The sequence below is a fragment of the Ciconia boyciana genome, chromosome 17 (assembly GCF_034638445.1).
Source record: "Ciconia boyciana chromosome 17, ASM3463844v1, whole genome shotgun sequence".
NCBI lineage: Eukaryota > Metazoa > Chordata > Aves > Ciconiiformes > Ciconiidae > Ciconia > Ciconia boyciana.
The window spans coordinates 5,229,983-5,253,394 of record NC_132950.1 but is presented as its reverse complement, the minus strand read 5'-3'; the positions used below and the strand labels follow the sequence as shown (position 1 = coordinate 5,253,394).

Here is a 23,412-nt window from a genome sequence, read left to right as displayed (position 1 = left end):
GTGGTTCTGCTGGGGACCCCGCTGGTGCTGGTGCTCCTCATGGCATCACCGATGACATCACCGCTGGTGCCCTTTCTGGTGTCACCGGCGGTGACGTCACCCGGGGGGGCGGAGCGAGCCTGCGCCGAGCCCTCCCGCCCGCCTGGGGGCGCTGTCGTGGCCGGGAGAGGGCGGAAGTGACGCGGCGGGCGCCGTGGCAACGGCGGGGCCGGCGGCGGCGGCGGGATGAACGCGCCTCCGGCCTTCGAGTCCTTCCTCCTCTTCGAGGGCGAGAAGAAGTGAGCGGCGGCGGGGGGCGGCCCTGGGTCGGGGCTCAGACCCTGGTCGGGCCGCGGGGGCTGGGGGAGGCCCGGGCTCCCCGTACGGGGAGCGGGCCTCCCCAGCCCCCCGCGACCTCCCGGGCTGTATCGAGGCGCTGCGGTAACGGCCCGTTTCCACACAGGATCACCATCAACAAGGACACGAAGGTGCCCAACGCCTGCCTGTTCACCATCAACAAGGAGGACCACACGCTGGGGAACATCATCAAGTCGTGAGTGGGGGGGGGGAGAGTAAATTTAGGGGGGATTTGGGGGCTTTTTTTTTTTTTTTTTGTCCTGAGAAAGTTGTGCTAGCTGTTGTCAGGTCAGGCAGAGCAACTCTGCCTTTGAAAATGAGGGAAGAGCCTCCACACACACATTGGTAATGCCCAGTGAAAGTATGTTAGCCAAGCCTATCAGAAACATGGCTTTTTAATTATTCTTTTTCTAATATAAAAAGTAGTTGTATTTGTGCTGCGTGGTTGTTCACTGCTGCTTTTCCATTCCAGGCAGTTACTGAAAGACCCCCAGGTGTTATTTGCGGGCTACAAGGTCCCGCACCCACTGGAACACAAAATTATCATCCGCGTCCAAACCACCCCCGATTACAGCCCCCAGGAAGCTTTCACCAATGCCATCACAGATCTGATCAGTGAGCTCTCCCTCCTGGAGGAGAGGTTCAGGGTACGCTTGTTTCTTTTTTTTTTAAAGTATTTGAGCATCTTGCAATTAAAAGGTAAACAAAGGGAAGGGTGGTGTATCTTAGAGCTGCTGTTTTAGGTCGATAGATTCATCAAAGCCATGCAGCATCGCGTCACTCGGCTCCTGTCAAGGCATGGTGGAGCCTGGCTGCTCTCAAGGGTTATCTGCACGCCCCACAAGGGTTCAGTGGGTGCTCTGCAATTCCCTGGATGGCTGGCGTTAGCACTGGTTTTCTCACAGTCTTATTAGTGTAGAAAACAATTTTCTATTCTTCAAAGTGTTGTTTGGTTTTGGTTTTTTTTACTTCTCCTGCTACAACTCTGGGGCAGTATTTTTTTTGACCACTTCTCATTGATTCTGCTCATATTTATTTAGCCCCCAATTTCTGAGATTTACATCTGCCTGAAAGGTTATTCAGACAAAACCGGGGGCACTACGAATAGGACACTGTGAAGTGTTCTTTGATGTGCTGGTAGAAGGTAACAGTGTGCCACTGCTGTAAATATGTTTTGCTTTTAATTTAAGTATTATTTTTCTGGATGGTGTAGAGATTTTCACTGATGGTTTGCAGTGGTTCTTGTGTCTCATAGAAGACTGGTATGGTTGTTTAAAGTAACCTCCTCCAGCTCAGTAACAGTTCTTGTCTTAGCGTATGTTTTTCTTTGTGTTTTACAGGTTGCCATCAAAGACAAACAAGAAGGAATTGAGTAAAATCACCCCATTTAGAGCGGACTGCACTTGGGGCAGAATGGTGTGTCTGGTAGTTGAATGCTATATTTAAACCTCCGCTCATGGCAAATATTTTCCTCCTCGTCCCACTTACGTTTAATTTGTGACAGCACCAGTGATCTTTTGAGGGTTTTTTTTTGTACCAGACAGGCACTTTGCCAGGAGGATGTATGTCTTGTTTGATTTGATAGATAAGTCATTAAAATGATTTCTACTTTTCTAATTGGAGCTTTAAGGCAAGTATTTGTGCTGGGCTGTTGGCGAGTTTATTGTGAGTGTAATTCCAGAATGAGAAGCTGTGGAGTGACAGCGGTAGATGAACTCTCTGCTTTTCCTTTTCAAGAAGGCTAGGCACTGCCAACTGAACCGGTGTTTTGTTTTATTAAGTGTCATTTCTATAAAACAAATGCACAAATTGTGAAAACTTACAGTAAAAGAAACCGGATGTTTACAATGACTTGATGAACTTAACAAATTCTTACCTTTTTTTTTTTTTTCTCTTGCACGTAATAGCTGGTCTAGAAAACTTCATGGTTACATGGGTAACAGTCACTAATACTGCACTATTTCAAAGCACGGGAATGAAACTCTGTTACAAGGAACTATGACTTCTTCCAAATTGCTGTTATGTTCACACTAGTTAGAACAACAAGGTAAGTAAAAGTAGGGTCTGATACCACATTGTTTATTAGGACTTCAGTCAGCTGCTCCCCGTTCGCTCGAAGCTCTGGCCATGTGAGAATCTACGAGGAGAACAGAGTTTGGGTAGGAAGGGAACGGTGGTATTGTCTCTGAAAGTGGGAAGTTATTAATTACTGCAAGGCCTGGTTTGACGATTGGGTGTCTGTGGAATCTGCTTCCCTGCTGACCGGGGGGAAGCTGAATAAAAGGCTCTTCCCCTTTCTGAGGGAGGTGCTGCAGCTTTATGATGCTGCTCCTAAAGGAGCAGGGTTTAATGCAGAGGGACTTGATCAGAAAGGAGAAAGTGAAAGCAGCTGCCCCTCGCTCCTGGAGGAACTGACTGTTGACTTGGGCAATGCACTTCCAAAAAGCTGATGGAACACTAGGTCACCTCGTACCCATATATAATGGTAGCTCAAGACTGGGCTCTGGAGTGAGAGCCTTTGAGTGCGTGTGGGATTGTCCTTTCAGAGCCTTCACCGTGCAAGGCAACAGTAATTGCCCGAAGGAGGACTGTCTCTGTAGGCCAAGCAACAAAAGGGGGTTGTGAGCATACGGAAGCAGCGAGCCCTTTCCTGCATGCCGTTCTGCCAGGGAGCAGCCGCTCCGGCTTCCCTCCCCTTGGCCCCCTCAGGGAAATGGTGTCTGCGTGCTTGTATCTCAGGCTTTCCAGTTTAACCATGAATTTTTTAGCGAGGGTCCTTCTGCTAGGAAAAGTTGCCAAGCTGCAGAACGCAGGAACAGAGACACGTGCTTTACAGCTCCTAATTCTTGTCACAGTTGTGTTTGTGTGAGATTTGAAAGATGGCCTTGGTCACGCGCTCGAGACTGCTTTTAATTGCTTGTAAGTGTTAGGATTAGAAAACACTAGGCATGTCCTGGTGTAAATCTGCTCGGGAGACTCGGGATGGGTGCACCGAGGAGGGAGGGAGGCCCAGCTCAGCCCCAAAGGGTACATGAGACTTACCTGTGTGGGAGGGATCCTCTTGTCTGAGCGTTTTCCCTTTGCAGAGCTCCACGCTGTGGTGTAGTTTGAGAGGTTGTACATCCACACGCTTCCCTTCTCATCACCGCAGAACACGTAGTCTTTTGCTGTAAGACCAAAAGAAGCAGCTGGAAAATGAGTGTGGAACTGAGAGTCCACACCTCTATCCAGCAGAGCTGAAGACAGTGCTGAAGGATCCCAGGCAAGGATGTCGCATTTCAGCAAAATTCTAGCACAAACACATTAATCTACCTCACTCTGAAAAAAACTCAATTAATGTAAAGATAAATCAGCTACTTTACTCTAGTAAGAAAAGCTAGTGATAAATGTTCTGGCATTTCTTCTGACTTTTTCGGACTTTTTCATTTTGGAAAGTGGCAATCGATCAGCTTTGTTTATTCCTTTTTAGTCTTAAAAGCCAGCTGCCCCGTGTGTGGCATTCCTGCCCCTTACTTCAGATGCAGTAAGCATTAACATGCCTCTCGAAAAGCTACAGGGCCAAGCCCTGCTTTGAAGACTTGTACAAGGAAGACCACGTTGGCACCATACAGTCGGCGTAACGCTGTAAGCCTGAGCTGTTCCCCTGTCGTATGGCAGACAGTATAGCTGCATTTATGTATTATTTATATACAGCTGGTGCTGGGCTGTTGCTGCCCTGCACTGGAGCTGCAGTGCAGGGAGCTGCAGGCTCTTGTTGCTTGCGGACGGGAGACCAGACACACTCTCTCTGATGGGGACTGAAATCCAGGCCTCTGCCTCTAACTACGGGCTCCTCCGACGGGTGAAAGGGGAGGCACGCACAACTGCTCAGAGTCAATCTTGACCCGTGCGGCCATCTGCTACAGTGACTGGTACGGCCTTGCTGCTTGCCCCGAGGAAGGGTGCTGCCTACCTGGGCAGGTGCTGAGCGTCAGGTAGGACAGGTCTGTCGTGGACCACTCAAGCTCAGCTAGAATAACCGCAGATACCGTTCGCTGGTGTCCTTTCCCCTTTGCGTCAAAAGACCGACTCCAGCTCCATAAGTATATGCACCCTGGTTTAGAGCTCTTGGAAACTAGGGAAGAAAGGTGGGAGAGGCTGTGTCAGTTGCTAAGTGAAATGCCTCAGGACAAAGGCTGGCCTCTGGTGAAGGTGGTCCAGCCAGAGGGTGGCTTTGAAGATGCGGGACCCGATACCAGCAGCAACTGTTTCCACCTCCTTTCAGGATAATTGGAGGCTGCAGAGGACTTTTCAGTCCCATGCTTACGTTCCTGAACTGTAGAACAAGCATAAGCTATTCAGAAAGACCCAGCCCATGCTTTAAGCACTCTCCTAGATGTGGGAACCCCCAGTTCCCCTGCAAAAAAACAAACTGCTGCCACCAGCCCTCGAGCAGAAAGGGGCTTGGCCAAGCATGCTCTCAGGGATGGGACCACCTGATGTCTAGTCCTGCTCAGAGATGGGTTTGCACCTCTAGCCCACATTTTAGGGCAAGGTAAGTGACTCTGGGAGACAACTCCATTCTGCATAGCCCCCAAAAATCTAAAGAAGAGGTAGTCACACCCCATTCAGTCCCTCTGCTCATCATGCTGGCTTCAGCCTGCCACAGGCTGAAGTGCCTGACTTTTTCTGGATTGGGCTATTGTGTTCATACTCACCAACAACATCATCATTCAGAAAAGCCAAACCATCAACCCTGTGAGATGTTGTCATGCCTCCATCCTCATCAGGAAACTGGAATGTGGCTTCAAAAGGCCTAGAGTAGGGGGAAGGGTGAAATGAGTCAAGTCCTGAATGGGCAGCAGTGGGAGGACACGCGGGTACAGAACCCAGAAGGAAATTCATGTGTTAGCGAGTCTCTTGCCGAACTCGGATGAATTCCCATTTGAACTTACGCTTTCAGCCACTTGGGTTTATTAATATAGCAGAAGCCCATTTGCTTAAGAGACTGCTGTTTTACTTCATCTGTTTTTGTAGGGATCAGGATTCATATATGTCAGCAGGGCATGAATTCACTTCCTTCTTTCCTGCAATTTTTTTCTGTGCTCCCACAGAGTGCCAGTTTCCTGGGTAACCTCACGTACCAGGAGCAGGGTAGGCCTTGCTGTGAGACTGGAACTCGATCCAAGAATTTACACTCCCTTACACTACTTCAAGACGATACGCCCTTAAGTTTTAGAGTATTGGATTACACTCATGTCAGCCCTCCTTCAAAGCAGCCTGCAACACTTGTAGACTGGAGCACCAATACAAGCTCAGGGCTGCTAGCTTTGAACGCTCCTTTAGCATTGTGCTAGTATTTTTTTCTTGCCATTATGGGGTGGGGAGCATGTTTGAAGTTTGGTAGGACATGCTGCTTTTCTTGCTCAGACCTCCTTTGGTTAGAAATAAAGCCTTTGCTAGGACTACCTCTTCTTGTTAGGAAAAACGAAGGCATGCCCCCGGCTTTTGGTTGTCACCTGCTTTTTTGTTCCTTATCCAGTTTTATATTCCAGGCAAAGCAGCCGCCTTCACAGCCAGCCAGCAGGTACTGATCTGGGCAGGTGGGGACCAGGGCAATCCGTAAGGGAATGGAGAGCGCTTCCAGCACCAGCAGCTGGCTAAAAAAAAAAACCAACAAACCCACCAAACAGTTAAGTGGTGCTGTGAAGTGATAGTTACAGGCTCCTGGACTGGCCACATCTGGTTTTTGAACCTTTACCTTGCTTTGAAATTGTAGTCACAGTCTGGAATCCCAATATCCCAGAGTGCAATTCGCTTGTCATAAGATGCAGCTGTGGGACACAGAAGAGAAGCAGGTAGTGACACCACTGCTCATCTGGCTCTTCTTGTGCTAGCTGGCAATTCTACCCATGTCACAGGCTGTAACACTCTAAGCCTGTGGCATCAGAGAGCTCATTAAAGCACAACAGCAGTCACTGAGGCTCCTGGCTCAACACCACTTCACAGACATTGTCAAACATGCACGGTCAGTAATTTGCATTCTTATCCTGTGCTCTGAGAGGAGCAGATAAAAGAAAGTTTGTTTCCTGGTGTCCATTACTAAGTAGTGGCTTCAAAAGGTCGTTAATTAGTGCCCCTTTGAGCTCATGTTGCTGGTCATGGGTTCTAGTGGCATCTAAAATACGAGCTCCAACCTCTGCTCTCAGGCAGATGCCACTTTATTCCACGTATCCACGGCTTCTTACTGTGTTCACATCCACAGCAGCTCCCATTGGGAAAGTTAGGCACTGACGTAAAGTGTGAAAGACACTTAATGTCTTTGTCACCAAGCTGATATACTGACAGCAGAAACAATCCTAATAGATTACTCGGAGTAATCTGGATCCTAAGCAGATGGCATCCCTCAAACTCAGAGTAAACGGTTTAGCGTCCAGTCCCCAAACAGGCATACAAAGGCTCTCACTTTATTACTGTAAATTTTTCTATGCAATATAACGAGCCTTGCTGCCCACACCATTATATGGATGTGCTATCAACCTACTTATCCCTCAAGGCTTCTGCTCTTTGCACTCTTGAGCTTCTTCTTGAAAAGTATCCACTACCAATACCCGTGTTTTAAAAAAATTCCACTTTTAATGGTTCATGTAGCACTCTAACCACTCCAGGATGTGGGTAATTGTAGGCAAGAGAAACAATGTGCTGTGGGGTGCAGGTGTGGTCTGAATGGCTCTGTAGCAGCTTAATTTACAGGCCTGACAATGCAGCTGCAATTTGTAATATGACGGTTCATTTCTACCAGTCCGTAAGCCTCAGCCTCTGGGGGCCCTACTGTGGCAAAGCTCTCTTCTACATCAGGACCTGAATAAAAATTTCTGACGAGGCAGAGAACTCAAAAAAATTTCATTTATTCAAAAGCAGCTAAGCGCACAGTTTTGCTAGTTGGAAAAAATGAAACCCAACAGCCCATTATACGCTGCATTGCCCCTGTTGCCATGCTTGATGAGAGCCCTGCCAGCTGACCGCTCACTGCCTGGCCCCCAGCAGGCTGCTCTGGCTATCATTCTTCTTACTCACCCCTGCGGAACAGATCCACTACTGGGCTTGTTTGTGGCTAATGCCTGTGTGACAGCCACCCTGAGAGCTACCGAGAGAGAGACAGGAGCTGCTGCACCTCAGCTAGCGTCAGGCTCTGTCACTGAAACAATTTGTACCTTCTGTAGATTACTAACAGTACTCTCTCCATAATGTCTCTCCATGCTTTTTGTATGCGTGTGTGGTCTCTACCTGCACCTGCTTGCCGTGGTGACAATTCCCCTTGTTAAGGAAGCCCAGCCTTTTCTACATTAAGTACTAAAGCTAAAGAGATTCTGAACCAGAGACTTACTGAACAGGTGAGTTTCTCGAGTTGGGCTGAAGCAGACGGTAGCAATGGGCTTTTTATGGGCCTTTATCTCTCCATAGCAGAAGTCAGCCGCCACATGAATCAGTTTGACGATCCCTCTCCTCCCAGCAGCCGCCAAGATATTATGAGATTTTTTCCGACTGTCGCTGATTACCATTGTGAGGGTTGTCCATGCAACACTGAAAAACTCCTAGGATGATAGAAAGAAACCAAGAATAGCGTGAAAGAGAACAGCCAGCAGGATGGCTGTTAGCTCAGAGATAAGACAACTATCACGAGAGCTATTCAGGTGAAATGACATGACTATTCAAGCTGGAGCATCGAATCTCAAAACAACCCTCAGAAGAACACAAACTATCAAACCAGGATTCTTTATTCCTCTATGCTGTCAAGCAGTTGTAGCAGCCTGGATACACATACGTATGCCTGTGTGAGGAGGAGAGAGCCCGACTAATCTTTTAAACTAGTAAAAAAATAAAACCAAACCAGGCTAAAAGGATAAGCAAGAAATGTTTACTATCTATCTTCATCTTTTTAAGACCTGTCCATGCTAAAGCTTGAAACCTTTTCAGAACCCTTTGTAATATATTTTATGTATACGTGCATGTAATTATAACAGATTATGGTATTTCCGTTCAATGCTTACTCTTCCCACTTGCAACCTACCTCTGTAGCCACCTTATATTTTTTCAGCACCGTCCCCGTCTCACAATCAATCAGACAGACGGATTCCCCTCCACATGTTGCCACAGTTCTGGAGGAGCTCACAATGGGATCTGAAAGATGAAAAGAATAGGTGAGAAGTTCCCAGGTTCCCGGATAACACATGAAGACTGCAGCTTATCACTGCCTGGTGCTCTCCCAGTCTCCTGTTTTCAAAGTCAAAGAAGAAGTATGTAAGCAAGTCTCTTCCTGACAACGGAGACTACAGCTTGAAAGAGCAGGGGTCTAACGCATGGAGTCCGCTGGGATTCCAGAGCCGGGTGGTTCTGGGAATCCTGCAAACCTCTTTAAGAGCTCACCTTTCCTGGCTCCACAGTCTAGCAATGGCTCGAAGACACAGGACCAGAGCTGCGTTTTAAAATCCTCGCGGCTGTTGCCTTTACTGTGACACTGAAGAAAATGCAATGGCTCTGCACTGACATCCTCCTACAATAAACCATCCACATTTAGAAAATTCATTCCCCTGACAGCGGTTTGCCTGTGATTGCCTTGACAGAACCCTCTACTGAACACAGCAATCTGAGTTAAACTGAAGTATTTTTCAGCCTTTCTGCACTACAGAGAACAGGAGAGACTGAGGTGCCACCAATGCTCAAGACTCCTAAACCAGCAGGCAACTGTTTAGAGAAGATGTGCCCAGCAGACCCCAGCAGCGAACCCCATTTCCTGCCGCAGAGAAATGTGAAAAATCTTTTAGGTCCCCACTGGTCTGAGCTGAGGGGGAAACACCTTTCCCCATGCAGCCATCAGTTCGACCTGAGAGCAAGTCATGCCAGTCCCATTTCTAAGAACAGGCTTTCAGTGCACCATCTCAGAGCGCTGGTCCATCCATCCCCTGCAGGGGATTCACTGTCTCCAGGGGGGGCCTTCCCTGACGCCTCTGAGAGATTTAAAACAACAAAAAAAAAACCGAAACAAAAACTGTAACTCACAATATATCTGGCCAATTATGAGCTCCAAGCTGTGTAGAGCTCTGATGAAATCTGAATGAGGCTCCTCCCACTAAACCAAGAGGCTGAAAGCCAGTCCCAAGGGGGCTGATGAACATACCTTGCCCTTGGAGTTCTTCACTGGGACCAAGCTAACAACTCCGTTGTCCTGCTCCTGGCTTTTCTGTTCCCCTGTCAGCTGGCTGGATCTTCTGTTGCTTTGCCCCTTGGGAAACTGCTCTCCATTCTTATGTGTCCCTTCAGCTCCCTGCTCAGGGGTTGCCTCTTTGGCTGGCTGGTTCGATGTTCTTGGTTTATCAGGAGCTGGGTCATCCTGCACATGACTGGACTTTCTGGGATTAACTACAGCCTCCTCCTCGGTGTTTGCCTGGGACTTGGACCTCTTGTTTCCAGAGCCTGGTTTTGAATGATTTCTTTTCCTCTTGCTGGGTGTTACCGTGACCTATAAGGCATGTTGTCAATTTCTGCAGAAGGTTTCTAGCTTTCCTGAGATGCGCAGATGATTTGGAAGTCAGATATTAATTATTCAAATGTAAGTACCCTCCCACGGTTACAGACTGTGTTCCAAGAATCAGACAGCCCAGAGCTGCAGAGTTCCTAGAGGCAGAAGCTAATGAAAATCAAACAGCCAGCCTCATTTTCACCTCCCTTCCCTTGTCCCAGTTACTTGTGATTGATTGACATATGATGTGGAAAAACAAATATGGCCCATGGACCGAGGGGGTTCAGGCTGCAGCCATTTCAAAGAAGGCAAGCACCATCACCGTCTGGCCATGCATCAGCCCAGTTCTCTCATTAAAAATATCCCTTCCTCAAAGGAGAGGTGGAGTCAGTAGGGCTATACTCATGAAATCTTTTGGGTCTCCTATGAGAATGGAAGCTCTCTCCTCTTGGAGAGCAACTCAACCTTCACATGTCTGGGAAAGCTTCAATATGGCCATAAAGAACAAGCCTCAGCTGTTGAATACAGGCTGGAGCCTGAGACTGCCCCTGCGGTTACCGAAGGGTCATAAATGTAAACTGCTACTGTGCTACCGAACTGGGCTACTGTAAACAAGTGCTACTGAATTCGTAAGAAATAAAAAGGACATTGTTAATGTAACTGGAAAAACCACCTACCTGACCCACGTCCTCTGCAGCTTCCCTGGGGCTTTCTGTACTTTCTTCCTCATTCTCATCCATCTTTTCCTCTGGTTCAGGATCTGTGTTTAACTCCAAACCCAGTGAGTATGCCAGAAACTCTTCTGCAATCATTTTCACCTTAGAAGCAAATATGTGGATTTGTAAAAAACAAAACAAAACAAAAAAATAAACCAAAACCCAAAAAGCAACAGCAGTCAAACTCTGATGTGTAATGACAAGAACTGCTTTGCTGAGTTTTTAATATCTGCTTCCACTATTCTATGTGAATTTCACAAGTAATGGAGGAGTCCCCAGCTGACAGCCTGGCAGGCTCAGTCCTCTGCTGACATTACGTGACCCAAGAGCTTCACTTTGTCATGGGCATCCAGCGTACCCATTTGCAAAAACAACAGCACAGCAAAGAAACAAGACAAAGGAGAGATAGAATGTATGCACATGCAATTAAAACATATGTTACAAACTAAACAGTATCTTTCCCCACTGGGAGTAAAATACATTTGTGCCATTATCTTTTCTCCTTTCATACAGCTTCCACCAAGACTAAAGGTTGCCATTAGAGTTATTTGCAAATAATTAAGTACTAAGGATACTGCAGTCTTGTTAATTAGTACAAGTATCATTATTGCTTATGAATTAAAAAACAATGTTTAATGACAGTCATTGCAACTTGGTGCACATTTAGTCCTAGTGCTTCTGTAACTGCTTAACAAAGCAGTGAAGAAAACCAGAAACAGTGATACCACCTGTCCACAAGAGCCCTGATACCCTGAACCCAAATCCATAGAGCATTTTAATCAAATCCGTTCAGAATCAGGCTGCAGAGTCCTTGCCTGAAGGACAGAAGGGGAAGTGACATGTAACCTACCCGCCAGCGGGTGAATTCACTCAGTGAGCTGGGTCCATATACTACATTGGTTTGTACTGACTTCAGGAACTTTTTCTTGATGGACTGCACTTGCTCAGCTGTATATTTCTCAGGAAGTTGGTCACGGAAGAATTTTTCCCAGTGAGCAGTAACCTAGGCAGAAAGACTGAGTTTATTCAACAGAATACTACAGAAAACCAGAGCAGAAAAGCACAAGAGTACTTGTGAAAGCATTTAAGAAGTTGCCAACCCTGATGCTCTGCTAGCTACATGATGGTACTGCTTCCATTTATTTTATCCGTGTTCAAACCACGACTTCAGCTAGCAAGAAACCCAATTCCTCTGAACCAAGCTTATGTGAGTGTGGCTAAGCAGACACCGTCAACATGGACCCGGACCAATGCCTGATTTCATGCCTCTGGATCCGTAGCAAATGGTCTTAAGGAGTCTTACACTGTGCCCTACTAACAGGGAGTACCTGACAGGTCCCTAATTTGTTATAACAGGCACGGGATAATGGGGATGTCTGGGTTTTCTTGTAGTTCACGTGCGTGCGTGAGCAGGACTGGTGCACGTCATCCCAATTTATAAAGATACCTTGACTCCAAAAGGCTTCTGAACTATGGGCACAATCATGCAGATGCTCACCTACCAGCACAGTTTCCCATCTGAGAGTTTCTGGCGGGTAGTAACACATCCATAAGCGTTTGGACCCAACAGACGTTTTACATTTATGTCTAAATGTAAAGCAGTAAGAACTGGGCAGCCAGGTACAAAGCAATACCATCAGGGAAAGGTATCTGGGGCACAGATACCAGCACAAAATGAACAGCACGGGGGAGCATTTGGTGTCTCATTAAACAGCCGACCATGCCCAGTTGCCTGGAGGATAAGAGGCTGAGCAGCCCTCACCAAGAGCCTTTGAGGTACAAGGTATTACACAGATAACACTTAGCACAATCAGCCATCCCAGCCTTCAGTATCTGATCTCTCTCCACCACTGCTACACAGAAGGAATTAATAAGATCATCTAACTAGAATACAAATGGTAAGAGCAGTACTGCACAAAAAAACCTTTTTTCATAATAGAACAATAATTTTGCTCAAGATCACAATATGCTTTGTGGGGACAATCTGTCAGGAGCTAAACTGTGTATGTATATGAGTGAAAATACAGTTCCAAACATGCACAGCTAAAGAAGAAAGAACAAATCCTTGTTCCTGGTGTATGCTGGAAAAAGCAAGATTATCCTGAGCCTGGTTTTGTGCTCCCCATTCCTGGGGCTAGGACGGTAACGTAAATTAGATGGGGAGGTGTATGCAGCTGTTATTCAGCACCAGGCTTTTCCCATTTTTAAATGATGACCGGAGTGACCTGAAAAACCAGAGGGTCAGACACAGACCTTGTTGGCCCTGCTCCTGTGATTTAAACTGAAGGCAGAAGTTGGCTACACAGAACAGGTAGAGCAAATGCAAGCAGTGACCAGAGACAGCAGCAGTAAGACATTTACTAGGCGGCCCATACTGCAGGCAGTGCTCAGATCATACCAGAATTATTGTTAACCATTTGATGCTTGTTTGCAACTCTATCATTAAACTGAGCACAGTGTTTAGTTACTTCTCAGGTGTTTAGAGATTAAGAAAATATCCCACATCTTACCTTGCTGGTGAGCTTACGACTATTGACACGCCTCACATGATTAGCCAGTTTGGTTATATCCTTGCCATTGAGTAGCCGAAGATTTTGCAAAAGAAACATTACTTTATAGTCATCGTTGAGCTAGAAAGAGAAGACATCAGAGTTACAAAAACTGTACACGTGGTACTTGCTTTAGTCCTTTATTAAACTACAGCCAAGGATGAGAAGAACATATTTGATCAGGAAAAGCCATTTCATAAAATCTTCTCAGGATTTCCGACTTGAATATCACCCTTTAGTTGTAAATTAACGGTCTCCTATGAGTTGGGATCTTAAACTGCAGACAAAAGACCTGCCTCACACTTACGCAGTACTAACATCCAACACAAGGTGGTGGCGGTGTAACCAGGATCATCTGCTCCGGCCTGAGTGCAATGCAGGACATTCTGTTCACATCCTTTAACTCTGAGTGAGCATCTAATACAGAGGAAGGCCTGCCCTGCCTACAGTAAACGAATACCAGCAGGGCTTCTTTGGGTCGGGTGCGTTTTAGGTCAGACCAGTTCCCCAATCCAGTTTACCATACAGCCACGCATACACTTCTGCCAGCATGCAACAGCAAATAAGCATCTGGGGACAGCGATGGTGGCTGATGCCTGTTTAAAGCACAAGTAAAATTACAGTTTCAGATGCTTAAACTGTACAGTCAGCAGAGCGTCTTGGGAGAAGTCAGAAAACCTGAACTAGACTAATCACCAAGTTTAATCCCTCATCAGAGGGCCAAGTCTGCTCTTCCAGAGCACAAGGGGCACTAAAATAACATATAAGAAGGACATTTCTACAGTCATTACTGCATTTTACACAAGCATGAGCATAAGATATCCTGCCTGATAAGCTACCTAAGATGGGACTCTGGCCTGGAGAATCGGGAGTTCAAGATACCCAGATTTTAATATCTGAGTGGTTTTGGGCAAGTCACTTCTGCAGATTGGGAATTAGTGGCACAAACTGGTGAAGGGGCGCAAGAAGACCGGCTGCTTTCTCAGATGCCCTAGCACTTGCTGCCTAAGAACTGTATGTAAGAACTAGGCATAACTGCTGTTTGTTTCCCCCTCTATTTAATGCTTAGCTTGTAAGGATGGGAGGTAACTCACTGTCAAGTACACATTGTTCTCGTAGGTTAGCTCCTCGAGCAGAGGGAACTGTTTCAGAGCAGTTACATCTTCCAGTTTATTGTTGTTGCAGTTTAGGACACGCAGATCAGGGAGGGTTAGACTGTTGGGAAATTTGTCCAGTAAATTATCAGAGAGATCTAGTTTCTGCAGATGCCTCAAACGGGAAAACAAACGCGGGTCTAAGTCTCCAGTCTTCAGCTGCAGCTTGGACAGGCTGAAAACAAAAGAGAACATAAACTATCCGCAGTTCATTGGAAAAACAAGTGCTGACTTTCACAGGATACAAGGTCCCACCTGGTGGCACCTCTCAGTCTAGCACAACTCACTGGGTAAATCTGACCAAACCTGCTTTTTCTTGTCTGCAGCATTCTGGACTGCAAGCACATATACATGGAAAGGACACTGTGCCTGAGCTAGCAGACGCCATCAGAGACTCAAGTCTACCAAAGCATTTGCAGTACAATTAACCTGCAATCCAGATAAACCTCCTATGGGCAACAGAGCTGGCTGCGAGCAGTGAATCACAGGAAAAGTTCTTGTTTGTAGAAAAAATTACTACATCTCTAAGAATTTTGGTACTTTATTCCTTTGCAACATAAATTCACCAAAACAAGCTGTGGCAATACAAGACACTTGTTCACTACACCATCAGTCCACCCTGTCCATAGAATGCAGTAGATTCATTACTTCCCTCATTTTTCAGAAATCACCATCTCACAACTGGTGTAAGCAATACAAGACTTCGGCGATTCCAAAAGGCTAGTCCTGTCCTCCTCCTCACTTCATGCTGACACAACAATGTGGCAAATTGGATCAGTTCGCTGATCTGGCTCAAAACTTGTCTTCTCTGCTTTAGAAATTAAGTTCAGGCCAAGTGCAAAGTAGGTCCCCAAATCATTTGGCTGTTTTCAAAGAACTAACTTCACAAAAAAGCAATTTTTCCCATTTCTTTTACAGTGAATTTTGCTGCAAAAACTTCCAATGGCAAATACGGAAATCTACCTAACAAAATCCCAAGGCTGTCACCAAAACAGAAGCATTCTGTCCTGAAAGAGGAAGTGGTACAATATTCGTGAGGGGAAAAAAAAACCCCTTCTCTGTAAGAAAGTGAAAACTGCATATTATAAGAAGGGTCACTTAGATTTGATTAGATCATTTAGTTGAGCTCCAAAGGGAGCTTCTAGTCCTGACAGCCAATATCTCTTGAGGACACAAGCCTGAGTTCTTTTAACAAACAGAATCTCCATCTCTAATGATTAGTAGAAAAAGGCCTTCTAAATATAAATAAGGTAAATAAAATTAGGAAGCAAGACCACTTCTCCTTCACTTGTCATCTCAGAAGCCTAACCAGCCAGTCAAAGCATGTAAGAAAGGTTGAACAGAATTCAGCTGGCTGCAAAGCTGAGTGTGACTACTGTGTCATTTTGGGGAGAAACGCAACATGGTGTTCCCCAAATGGACTTTCTGAAATATAACCCTTCAAAATCGTGGTATGAAGCTGCATAGAAAAAGCCACACTCTAGAAATTCACTACTTCAAACATCTCAGCATCACTTTGTTACCCAGATTACTGCAGCCTATACTCTTCAGATAAACTCGAGTTTCTCTCTAAAAACAATTACTTTAGCACAAGACAAACTAAAAGAAATAACTTTAAAGAGTACATATGAAACCCAAAACTCTTACATCAGCAACAAAAACAACAAAGGTACCAGCCAGAAATTGGCTAGCTGAGTCACTTGGGTTGACCAGCTCTGGAATAGCCAAATTCCACTGTATTAAACATTTGGAAAGACATGTATTTTCAATGACCTCTGTTAAGGACTTGAGCAACAGAACTGCTTTTAGTGGTTTCTAAGTGTGTCAGAGTTTTTTCTCCCTCTCTGCAATGTCTGAGGTGCTAAGATAATTGGATTTAGAGGAGATGGAAAGTGATGGAGGGAAAGGAAAAGGGAGGAGAAATAATGCCAAAAATATTTTTTAAACCCTCTAAAATCCAGGCCAGAAGAGATTCTCTTATTCACATTAAGCAACTGCTAGCAAAGACAGAAGTGTTTTGGGGGTAGGGTTATACCCTAGGGTTAGGAAATCAGGATCCAGCCTTAAGCAGTTTTACAGAAAGAAGGTGGCAGCATATATAAAATATGAATAGTGAAAAGAGGTGGCAACTGCTGATAACCTATCTAGTGAATGTTCCACTAGCGCTCACTGATCCTGCATCGAGAATGCCATCTCCTGTTCCGTGCTTTGTAACCATCTCTCTTTTTTCAGTAAAAATGCTTAGGGGAAGAAAGACAAAAAAAGGATCGCCCAGGCTGAATTCAGCTGGAATTTTCCATGGGCCTGCCTGCACTTACTTCAGCGTCTCGATCTTTCGGAGCCTCGTAGATCTTGGAACCGCTCTTTCCAAAAGAAGTTCTGTAGTAATTTTTGACATTTTTAATCTCCACCCCTCTGCTGGAATCACTAATCAGTCAGCTGTAGGATCTCTTCTCGTAACTTTCCTGGTAAAACAAACAGGAATAAGAGGAAGTCTTTTCAACTGACTCCAAAAGGGGGAAAAAAAGTTACGAGGTTAGCTACTGATTTTGCTGCTGTGTTTGAAGTCGCCTTTTTTACATGGTTGAAATGAAAATACCAGAGATTGTTATTACGCTGGGCACACACTCCCAACACGCTGACCTAACTCATCTCCAAAACAACAGCGATACCTCCCTTGGCTATTAAAGCGACAGACTTGCTGTAGATGAAAGCTGTCCACAGGGTGACGGCACTCGGGACTAGGACAGTCTCGCAGTTACCTGTTTGTACCTCTCCTGAGCAACAGGGCTCTGCCCCAAGAACTCCGACACGCTTTCAAATAACCAGCAACAGTCAGAATAAATACACCTGTCATGAATGTCTTCCTCCCAAGGAAATGACACAGTGCGCTCACTGGCCTGACCAGATGGATAGACTCTTAGCTGACAACTTCTAAATTCCCTAAGATTTTGGAAAACTGAATTAATTACCAGAAACGTAAACACGCACCAGTCAATAACATCATTTCCTCACCAAGGAAAAAAAATCAGCAGCATTCTGTAATTATCAGCAGCATTATTGGTAATTAACAGATATTTTCATGCATCGTTGTGGATAGGATGGTACATGCACACACACGCATACACTGATATTTAGAATAATAACACTGACAGGGCCAAAGTAACTTTGTGAAATTACTGGTTCGTGGCTTACCGCTCTTTCTGACACAGATTCCATTCCAACAGAGGGAAATAAAAGAGAAAAGAGCTCCAAGGCCAGGCTCGCTACTGTCTTTTTGTGTTAGTCTCACCGCTGCCTAAACGCCACTCCAGTAAATCGCAAGGAACACGCGAGGCACTAAGCTGTCCTTAGGCTTGACTTCAGCACCATGACACGCCTACAGCACCTGAACCATCGGGTTTGATGAGCAACGGGGCATTGCTTTGTTAACACCTGTAAGTAAGGACAATCCTTCATGTATGGAAGGTTTTATACCAGCACTGAGCCTGAGAAACAGTTTGAACAGCAGCTGTTCAGGATTTGATCCTTTGAGCGACAGAGCTGTCACTGAAAGCCAAACCACAGGATCAGGCCCCTACCTGCAGAACCTAATGAGCCTCCCCAAGCTCTGGTATCTACAAGAAAAATTTGACACCAACGACTGTGGATGTTCCCATCGCCCTCTTTTTGACCACACCGACACCTCAGACACAGCTGTGTCGCCCGTGACACCACGGGAGCTGCAGGGAAGACCAGGACATAACACAGCCCCATCACCACAACACCCTGGGTGACGCTGCAGAAGGCACGCTCACTTACCCCGGGCCTGAGGAACCCCGTAACCCAGCCTACCTGGGATCCGCCGCCAGAAGCAGCCACCGACCCTCCTCCAGCCCCACAGCAGCACCTCTGGGGGTCGGCAGTCCTACAGCAGGGTGTCGAGTCAGGCCAGACCAACCCAGCGGAGATCAAAATGACTTTAGTTTTAACTACCCCACACCAGCTGGACCGGCGCCTCACCTAAGCCGAGGAGACCCGGGCGCGCCTGGCGCTGCCCGCGGCGCTATCGCCGCCATGCTGGGGACGACAACGACGGCCCGGGCCTGTCAGCCCACCCAGCGATGACCCCTCGGGTGCGAGGCGGCCCCGGCGGCCCCTCAGACCGCGGCAGCCCCAGGGCCGTGCCCGGGCCGCGGGGGCACCGGCTGTTGGGCGCAGGCCGCGGCACCGCCCGCGGGCAGGGAGGGCGGCGCTGGCTTCGCGCCGAGGCGGCCAGGTGCGGCTCTGGGCCGCGGCCTCACGCCGCCCCCGCGCGGCGCCGGCTGCCCCGAGCCCGGAGGCCGCGGTGAGGGCCGGCGCCGGCCGCGGCCTGAGGCGCCCCCACGGGGGTGTGCGCTGGGCGGCGGAACTACAACTCCCAGCAGCCCCCGCGGCGCGGCCGGGCCCCGCACCGCTGCTCGGCGCCGCGGGGGCTGCTGGGATAGCAAGTCCGTGTTCCCCCCCCCCCACCCCCGCTCGCCCGCCCGACCGGCCTGCGCCGAGCCGTATGCCCCGCCGCCGCCGCCTCCGCCTCGGCCCCGGCCCCCCCCGCGCCTCCCCCCCGCTCCGCTCACCTGGAAGCGGGCCGGGCCGCGGCGGCGGGAGAGGGGAGGAGGAAGAGGAGACGGGGAGGAAGGAGGGGGGCCGCAGCCTCAGCGCAGCCGGCGGGGATGGAGGCGGCGGGCGGCGGCGAAGGGCCGGGCTGCGGCTGCAAGGGGATCCGCTCCTGCTTGCTCTGCGAGGGGCCCGCGCAGGCCGCTCCGCCCCCGCAGGTACCGGGGAGGGGGCGGCGGGGCGGGGCCGGCGGCGGGGCGGGGCCGGCGGGAGGAGGCGGGGGTGTGGGGGGCGCCTGCCGTGGCCCCTCAGGGCGGGCCTGGCGGGAGGGGCCGCGGGCGGGGTGGGGAAGGGCAGGGCCGGCTCAGAGCCCAGGGGTTTGGGAGGGGTGCGGGGACCCCCCCCATGGCGGGAGAGGGCCCCGGCCCCCGGGGGCTGCTGGGCCCCGAGCGGGAGCCCGGGCCGGGGACAGAGCAGAGCCCCCCCGGGCCGGGGACAGAGCAGAGCCCCCCCGGGCCGGGGACAGAGCAGAGCCCCCCCCCCCGGGCCGGGCTCCCCTCCCGAGCGCGCTGCCGGGGGGTGTTTGTGAAAAGAGCCCCTAGGACTTCGCCTGCATAACGTGAGGGGTGCACGCAGCACCCTCCGCAGCCGAGACAGCCTTACCCGAGTTTCATACGTTAAGAAAAGACCGGCTCGCTACAGCTTAGCCTTCTGGCCTCGGTGATTTTTATCAACTTTCCTCATTCAACATTTATTGATATGACAACCCATATCTCTACAGCCGGCCCGAGGAATACCGACCATTAATCTCCTTATACATTTGGCACTGAGGATCATCTCTTCTTCCCTGTCTTTGCAGGATAAAGACATTACTAGGAAAGAAAAGCGGCTTCAAGCAAGCAGCACAGTAATGCTGGAGCTGTAAAAAAAAGCAGGGAAGAGTTGTTCCCCAAAAGCAGCTGTAAAATTTCTCATGTCTACAAGAATCCTGTACGGACAGTTTTCACGCTGCAGCACCAAGGCTGCAGGGGTAAACCGTGGAAACACCTTATCTTGATAAGTTTCCCCCCCACTGCTTTTCTCTTCTCCATTGTTATTTCCACAGGGAGAAGATAATTTCACTTACTGTCCAGCAACAGGCCTAGCTAGAGGAAATGAGCACTCGGAATTTGCTGGCTGGGCATTTCCATTTCCAGGGGTGTTTCTGACAGAGGAGTTCATTAGCGAAGATGAAGAATCGGAGATAGTTGAACTGATGGATCGAGATGACTGGAAACCATCACAGTCTGGCCGAAAGAAACAGGTTTGACTTTAGAAGCACGTTTTCTTCTAGGAGAAAGGAAAGCTGCTTTCAGCTGAAACACAGAACACGTACATGTTTCATTAAATGTTTTCCTTTGGAAGCTTTTCCTGAAATCAATTGCAAGAATTACTTGTAATTACAGTCAACTTCTTGCAAAAATATATGGTAGTTGTTAACGAATCGTACTTGATGGTGCGTGTTCAGGCACTGAAGTTCACACAGTCTCCAAGTGAGAGAAGTGGGTGGTTTGTTTTTACTTTACAGGTGAGAAATGGGTGAGCTTCACCAAGTCCTTTTGCAACCTGGTGACCAGGTCACTGGACGAGAACTCTAAAGTCTTGACCGTGAGCCCTGTAGGGATCACAGCCTCTCCAAAAAGACTTGTTCTAGATTTTTCCTTAACACTAGCTTTTTCACCCTCTTCTTTTCCAACAGGACTACGGACCCAAAGTGAACTTCAAGAAACAAAGGCTGAAAGCTGGCAGCTTTACTGGTTTGCCAAGTTTTAGTAAAAAGATTGTGGCACAAATGAAGGCCTGCTCTGTACTAGGCGGTTTCTTACCTGTTGAACAATGTAATCTGGACTACATGCCAGAAAGAGGTTCTGCCATCGACCCACATTTTGATGACTGGTGGCTTTGGGGAGAGCGTCTGGTTAGCTTAAACTTGCTCTCAAAAACCGTGCTATCCATGTCTTGTGATTCAGAGGACAGTATCGAATTATTTCCCACTTTCAGTAAAGAAAACGGGCAATTAAGTCCCCCTGGATCTTTTACGCAGACGTCAGCGTGCAAAAATTCAGGCAAAGAGGGAACCAACTGCATTTTATCCCCAAGGCTTGTCCCAAGTAAAGAGGTGACTGTTGCCATTCACTTACCCCAAAGGTCTCTGGTGGTGCTGTATGGTGACGCACGGTACAAGTGGAAACACGCCATTTACCGCAAGCATATAGAGCATCGCCGAATCTGTGTCACGTTCAGGGAGCTGTCTGCAGAGTTCAGTGCCGGAGGAAGGCATGAAGAACTGGGTAAAGAACTGCTAGAAATAGCTCTTTCATTTCAAGGAAGACCAGTGTGATCAGCAAGAGGAAGCCAGAATTGCATTTTTTTTTTAGGAAATTTGAAAAATAAAGTACGGAATTTGTACAACTTGGTTTATTTCTGAAGTGTGCGTAAGGAACCAGGTGTGTACAGAGATAAGCTCAATCAAATGGAAATTTAACAAACAGAAATAAGAGAGTGCAAGGAAGGGGTGGGCTGCTTGTTTCTTTGAAGATTCTCCTGGGCAATGGGAACTTTTAGGCGAAAGTCAGAAATGAGCTGTTGTATTCATTAGCTGTATTGTAACAAAATGCAAAAAGCAAATAGCCAGTTCTTAAATACTTGAATTAAACCAAGAAAGAAACTTAGAATCATTAAACTGAGCTGAGTATCGAACAGCCCTGGGCACAGATTCAGCCCAAGCCCTGCAGCAGATTTTAACCTTTCCTGGCCCATGCTTGGTTCCGTCATACTGCTTTTAGCGTTGCACCGTGCCCTAGGGACACAACTATCTTCTCACCTGCTTCAGATAGGTCCTTTAGAGATGAGCTCTCCAGGGGAGGGGGGTAAGCAAGCGTCTCTCCACAGATAGTACAACACACTGAGAACTAATTAAAATAATTATCCTTTGCTGAAGATTCATGCTCTAACAGTGAGGATTAATCATAAATACTGTGTGTGACCTATATCTTCTGGGACCAAAGAGCAGCATTTGCGGAGGGCCGATGCCCACTCTTCTGCAGAGACAGCTTGGGCTGAGTTCAGAGCAAAGACTTGCACAGACTGTGTTATTTTCTGATCATTTGTCATCTCTGAACCCCGCTGTCAACTCTCACTAGCAAGAGTCTGATTTTTGGGAATAAGCTGGGCAACAGACTGCAACACTGGCGGCTATCATTTTTTTTCTTGGCACCTCCAGCAGGCAGGTTTGAATCATGCCTTGTACCTAAGATTCAAGTAGTCATTTGTAGCAGAAGCTGATTTGAGGCCATCTGTCTGCTCTGAACAAACTTCTGTGCTCTTGAAAATGAAGTTGTGCCGTGGAAGAAGTGTGATCCTTTAATAAACACAGTTGTGTCATCAAAACCATTCAGCACAGTGACATCTACAGCAGTAAAACAATGCTTTACAATGCTGCCTGGTTTTAGCTGGTGAGGAAAGGGGACACATTTATACATGGGATCTCAGCGTCCCGGCACAGCTGTGTTCTGCGCTAGAAGCACTTCCTTGGCACAATGCACAGGTTTTACTGTATAGTAAGGCACTCGTGCCACAGACACTGCCCTCCGCTTCAGGCACTGCAGGGGAGGGAGATCTTCACCCAACAAGTGTTACTAGAAATCAGTTGGGTGAATCAGGACATTTTTTTATCCGTTTAAGCTAACAGATAAGCTACAGTCCTCTGTGGTTGCAATGAACCAGTTTCAGTTTAGCCCAGTATTAAACAGTTGTGGACATCTACGTGACATTTCCAACAGGGACCCGCGAGCAGGGCTCCCACGGGCAGTCCTAGACCCCAAACCTCCATCCAGACCGGCTGGCGAGCATCACCTACATGCTCCAGCAGCGGTTTCGGCAGTCACAGCATGCCCTCTCTGACAGAAACCCGTCACTGCAAACGCAGCCAGCCAACGTGCAACAGGCAGGCCACGCTCGCTCACAGCGAGCTTTATCCCAGGAAATTTCTCATAGGCTGCAGCTTCTCCAGCTCTCTCCCAAAAGCAAGGCCTTGTGCTCTCAAAATAGCGGTTCCTAACCTTTTTCCGGCAGACTGGTGTGAGCAGCACCGTGCCGCTGGTGTCCGCAGGGCTCAGCAGCCGTAGAGAGCACCTGGAGCTGCCGTCGGAGCGGGGGACACTCGGGCAAGCAGGAGGACACGGCTGGCAGCCTGCTGCAGCTCAGCACAAAGCCGCACTACGGAAGGAAACCCAGGGCAGGCTTTCATAGATAAAGCAAGCGTTGAGCCCATCTCCTCATCACCCTTTCAAGTACGGAGCCTCTCCAGCAATCTGCCCTTTGCTCAGCAAACTGCGGCAGTCAAGTATTTCCATTAATGTTTGGACCTTATTTCTAATGCTCCCTTTTAGATGTATATTGTGCTCTCAGCCTGTTAAAATACTTTGTGCGCGTACCTGCTGTTTCGTTCTCTTTGCAGTGAAAGCAGATGATGGCTTCCGATGAATCAGAGTGCCACAATAACAAGATAAACAATATTAGTTCATTTTGTACTCTGCATTTGT

The 23,412-nt window shown here is 47.9% G+C and overlaps 3 protein-coding genes across 9 annotated transcripts; 2 read left to right on the top strand and 1 right to left on the bottom strand.

Annotated features, from left to right (window-relative positions):
* The first annotated feature begins 153 nt into the window (after positions 1-153).
* Positions 154-2,187, top strand: POLR2J (RNA polymerase II subunit J). Its single transcript, XM_072882011.1, has 4 exons — positions 154-278; positions 443-532; positions 809-983; positions 1,677-2,187. The coding sequence occupies exons 1-4, from the start codon at positions 226-228 to the stop codon at positions 1,710-1,712; spliced, it is 354 nt and encodes a 117-aa protein (XP_072738112.1). The 5' UTR covers positions 154-225; the 3' UTR covers positions 1,713-2,187.
* LRWD1 (leucine rich repeats and WD repeat domain containing 1) lies at positions 2,138-18,991 on the bottom strand. 7 transcript variants are annotated; one of them, XM_072881992.1, is made up of 17 exons: positions 18,850-18,987; positions 17,450-17,689; positions 16,573-16,719; positions 14,195-14,429; positions 13,062-13,181; positions 11,402-11,554; positions 10,513-10,653; positions 9,494-9,835; positions 8,743-8,869; positions 8,387-8,496; positions 7,703-7,910; positions 6,077-6,149; positions 5,835-5,975; positions 5,034-5,131; positions 4,289-4,450; positions 3,379-3,503; positions 2,138-2,473 (listed from the first exon to the last, which is right to left on the bottom strand). In XM_072881992.1, the coding sequence occupies exons 3-17, from the start codon at positions 16,650-16,652 to the stop codon at positions 2,333-2,335; spliced, it is 2,256 nt and encodes a 751-aa protein (XP_072738093.1). In that variant the 5' UTR covers positions 16,653-16,719; positions 17,450-17,689; positions 18,850-18,987; the 3' UTR covers positions 2,138-2,332. The 7 variants fall into 7 exon arrangements, with proteins under 7 accessions (XP_072738093.1, XP_072738094.1, XP_072738096.1 ...); XM_072881993.1 differs by lacking the exon at positions 18,850-18,987 and adding an exon at positions 18,257-18,610; XM_072881995.1 differs by lacking the exon at positions 18,850-18,987 and adding an exon at positions 18,089-18,233.
* On the top strand, positions 18,915-21,209 carry ALKBH4 (alkB homolog 4, lysine demethylase). Its single transcript, XM_072882009.1, has 3 exons — positions 18,915-19,047; positions 19,935-20,132; positions 20,568-21,209. The coding sequence occupies exons 1-3, from the start codon at positions 18,946-18,948 to the stop codon at positions 21,207-21,209; spliced, it is 942 nt and encodes a 313-aa protein (XP_072738110.1). The 5' UTR covers positions 18,915-18,945.
* Positions 21,210-23,412: the final 2,203 nt, after the last annotated feature.